The sequence below is a fragment of the Parasteatoda tepidariorum genome, chromosome 4 (genome assembly GCF_982258835.1).
Source record: "Parasteatoda tepidariorum strain Cologne lab strain chromosome 4, Ptep-v5.0, whole genome shotgun sequence".
NCBI classification, from domain to species: Eukaryota; Metazoa; Arthropoda; class Arachnida; order Araneae; family Theridiidae; genus Parasteatoda; species Parasteatoda tepidariorum.
In genome coordinates, this window is record NC_141758.1 from 60868509 (window position 1) to 60873028 (window position 4520).

The 4520-nt window shown below is 36.0% G+C and overlaps 2 protein-coding genes across 2 annotated transcripts; both read right to left on the reverse strand.

Moving 5' to 3' along the window:
• Positions 1 to 419: 419 nt before the first annotated feature.
• On the reverse strand, positions 420 to 3182 carry LOC107454670 (uncharacterized). Its single transcript, XM_087162187.1, has 2 exons — positions 2707 to 3182; positions 420 to 2547 (listed from the first exon to the last, which is right to left on the reverse strand). Exons 1-2 carry the CDS (start codon positions 3180 to 3182, stop codon positions 420 to 422), a joined length of 2604 nt encoding a protein of 867 aa, XP_087018313.1.
• Positions 3183 to 3365: 183 nt separating this feature from the next.
• Positions 3366 to 4163, reverse strand: LOC147810998 (uncharacterized). Its single transcript, XM_087162188.1, has one exon. The coding sequence runs from the start codon at positions 4161 to 4163 to the stop codon at positions 3366 to 3368; it is 798 nt and encodes a 265-aa protein (XP_087018314.1).
• Positions 4164 to 4520: the final 357 nt, after the last annotated feature.

Here is a 4520-nt window from a genome sequence, read left to right on the forward strand (position 1 = left end):
GTATTTTGCCGAAAGAACCTTGGAATGTAGCTTAGTTTTTCTGGTGGTACTGTTAAAAAAGATAACAATTTTCTTTATCTATTTCAATAGAACAGGTATCAAATAATAAGATTCTTACCTTGTTCTTCTACCCGGGTCGGAACGTACCTAAATAAAATCAAATGAGTGACCACGAACTCAATAATAGACTCCTTCGAATGGTTAACATATGTATATTAACAGCAGTAAACACTACAAAAACAACATGATGTCTCCAACGACAGTAACATAATCAAACTAACTAAAAACTATTGTTTTTAAAGAGTTCTTAATCTCGTGGCGCCATCTATTGGTTCATTTTCTAGCAAAGGAAAATGGTATTCTGTTTTAGACACTCCCCTTTTTGAGTTTCGGGGCATGTTGAACCGAATCTCAATACTTCATTGTCCAAATCTGGATGGTGGGCGAACAACACGTCCAACTCTGGTAGTAGTAGGAACTGAATCAGGAATGTCCGATGATGTTCTTTCTGGCTCAAATTTGAAAGTCTCTGGCAGCTGATCTTCGCTGTTGAGATTCTCCTCGTCCAGTTCTAATGGGCAGAGATTTTGAATTGGTCTGATCAGAATTCCGGATTTGGTCTTAACTTTGGCTCTTCTGATCAGTCCATCTTTACTTGTGTAAACTGAGAGTATTCTTCCCAAGGGCCAATGTATTCTTTTGAGATTATCATTCCAAATCAAGATGATATCTCCAACTTTAGGATGGTATGTTGGTTTTCGAACTGTCCGTCTATGATGTAGCTGACTCAGATATTCACTACGGAATCTTGCTCGTAAATCTGTCATCAGTCTTCTTCTATACGCAAGTCTTTTGCTTAATTCCGTCTTGTCAGTTAGCTTTAATCTATCCCAGTCCGTAGTACTACTAGTACGAGTGTCTTTCAGGAATAAATCAGGTGTTAAAGGACATAAATCATCGGGATCATCGCTAACATATGTTAAGGGTCTTGAATTGAGTTGGCTTTCACAATCACACAAAACAGTTTCAATTTCCTGGTAATTTAAGGATGTATGACCTAGGACCTTCCTCAAAATTCTTTTTAAAAGTCCTATTAACCTCTCAAAAAATCCTCCCCACCATGGAGCAGTCGGGGGTAGGAATCTCCATAAAATTGGAGAAAAGGTTGTCTTTAGTCTTTCTAGGTTGATATTCTTCAGAGAGTTGTTAGTTCCAATAAAATTAGTCCCATTTTCGGAGTAGATAATTGACGGACGTTCTCTGCGTGCGATAAATCTTCTTAAGGCAAGTATGAAATTATCTGTTGAAAGTGATGTCAATAGTTCTAAATGTACTGCCCTGTAAATCGCACAGGTGAAAATTGCAATCCACACTTTCTTGTTGTCCTTCGTAAGCAACGGTCCAGCAACATCCACTCCTATAACTTCAAAAATTGAGGCGTTTTTTACTCTGTCCTCCGGGAGTATTCCTTCTGGTATTTCAGGTCTTTTCACATTAAATCGTTGACAAGTTATGCAGGTTTTCAGTACCTTTTTTACAGTTCTTCTAGCTTTTAATATCCAATAATCTTCTCTCAGAGCTACCATTAAAGATTGTACTCCAGGATGTCCAAGTTCTTGGTGTTTGTGTAAAATAAGGCTCTTAACAACATGATGATCAGATGGTAAAATAATTGGAACTTTAAAGTTTTCATTGTCTTCTCGCATAATGATTTTTGTTTTAATTCTCACAAGTCCATTAGCGTCTGTAAATATCGACAGGAGCTTCAGACTCTTCAATTTTTCGCCTTGGAATGAGTCTTCTTGAACCCTTTTCAAGATTTTGAGTTCAGCTTTAATAAGCTCCTCTACAGATAATTTTCCTGTTTTCTTACTGCTTGCTCTGGAATTTTCAAAAAATCTATATATCCAGCCTGTAATTCTGATTATTTTCTTGTAGGATGATATGTTGTTGCAAAATTCGTCATCTTTCATATTTAAAGATGATACAATGATTTTCTTCTTCTCGGCATACACTATTTTTTCATCAGGAACTAGATCAAAATTAGGCCAGTTTTCTCTTGATTCTTTAAGCCAAGATGTTCCTTCGTGCCATTGTCTCTTCAATAGGGTTTTAACTGTGCAACCTCTTGAAGGCAAATCCGCTGGATTTTGGGTTCCCGGAACAAACTTCCAGTCACTAGCTTTTGAAAGTCTTCTAATTTCGTCAACTCGATTGGATACGAAAATCGTCCAAGGGCCTTCTTTCCTTATCCAATAAAGTGCGTCCATGGAGTCGCTCCAAAAAAATGTTTCAATATCTTCCAATCTTAAATCCTTTTTTACTGTATCAGCCAATCTAGCTCCAATGTTACATGCAAGTAATTCTAATCTTGGTATCGACACTTTTTTCAATGGGGCAACTCTAGATCTTGCTTGAATAAGTTGGCAAGTAACTTTTCCATTCCTTTCCGCCCTCAAAAAGATGCAAGTCGCATATGCCACCATGGAAGCGTCACAAAAGATATGAAGTGTTAAGCTTGAATTAGAAAGATTTAAGCTTGAAAGTCTACGAGGAATTTTGAAGTTGCTCAATTCTTTTAATTCTTCTTTCCATTTTTCGAATCTTTTAATTATTTCGTCGGGCAATTTTGAATCCCAAGAAATTCCAATCTTCCAGCATTCTTGTAGAAGAAGTTTCGGGATCAACGTTATAGGACACGTGAACCCTATAGGATCGAACAGCTGGTGTGCCATAGATAGGATTTTTCTCTTGGTAACTGGTTCACTATTGTTTTCTTCTTTAACCAACTCACAGGATAAAGTGTCATTTTGCTTGTCCCATTTTAGGCCTAATACTGACACTTCCTTTTCACAGTTGGAATTATCTTGCACAAATTCGTTCATTTCAAGTAGGTTGTTATTTTCCCAGCCACGTAAATCAAATTCAGCAGCTTTCAGAATTCTCTGAGATTCTGATCTAAAATGTTCCAATTCTGAAACTGAGTCTACACTTGCAATGCAATTATCAACATACATAGAGTCTTTGATCTTCACTGCAAGACTTTTCAATGGCTCTTCTACCTGATCTAATACATGATTCAGAACAGCCGCAAGTAAGAAGGGGCTACATGATATTCCGAATACTACTCTACAATGTCTATATGTAATTATCTTTTGAGGATCTCCGTCTTTCAACCACATGAATCGTAAACAATCCCTATCAGATTCGTTAAGAGATATTTGTAAAAATGCCTGTTTGACATCCGATATTACTCCGATCTTTCCCCATCTAAACCTATTTAATACAGCTGGGATAATTTCTATGAGATTCGGGCCCTTTTCTATGCATTCATTTATTGATACGGAGTTTTTGGTTTTAGCTGATCAGTCAAAAACAGGACGTACTTTAGTGGTTGAATTATCTTTAAAAATTGCCCTATGTGGCAAATAATGTATTCCAAAGCTTTTAGAATAATCATTACCCTCATTAACTTGCTCTATTATACCTTCTTTTTCCCATTGGTTAAAAACCTCTTGATAATCATTTAACCGATTCGCTGATTTAAGGGATTTAACTGTGTATTTTAGTCTTTTATAAGTCAACTCTTTATTATCGGGTAAAGGAGGATGACCATCTAACCAGGGTAAATTAACCGTATATCTGCCCGTACTGTCTCTACTAACCGTTTCTCTGAAATGTTTCAAAGCAAGTTCTTGGGTCTGTGTTTTAGAGCGTTTTTCACTACTATCTTTAATACCCAAGGTATCTAAATTCCAGAGATCTTCAATTTTTGCATTATTTACATGCAATGACAATACTAACATTGAGCTAGTTGTAGATGTTCCCTCTACCTCAGATTTACCCATTACTGTCCACCCCAACAAAGTGTGTACAGCAACCAAACCTCCCTTAAGGTGTTTTACTTTTCCCGTCAATATCTTTCCAGCGTAGTCAGCTCCAATGAGCAAATGAATCTCGCCAGAATCTCTTTCATATAAACAGGACCTATCATTAATCATCGTATCACTAATATAAATACCCAGATCTTTTAATTCGTTTAAACAATATGCATCATTCATTTTGGGTAAGGAAGCACAAATCTTTTTCTCATCTAAAACCTCTAACTCACAATTATAGCTTCCATCAACATTTGATAAGTTTAGACAATATTTTTGATGCATTTCAGTATGTTCAATTCCACCGAATAATCCATGATTCACGGATTCTTTTGATTCAAATTACGCAAATATTTATTAGCTTTAAATCTCCACGTTACTATCTTTTCACGGTATTCTTCTGCAGTTTCTAATTCTTTATCTAAATCCTCTGGTTTAAACAGTTTTTCTAATTCAGAATCAACTGTTTTGAGAGACTCGAATTTATCATTTAATTGTTCAATAATTAGATCAATTTCGGTTTCTTCATCAGTTATTTCGTTTTTTTGAATTTCTGATTCTATCTTTGAAATTAGCTTAGTAACTGATGTTCTTAATGTAGTGCGTTTCTTTTTAAGGGGCTCAATGTTTGTGGCCATTTTA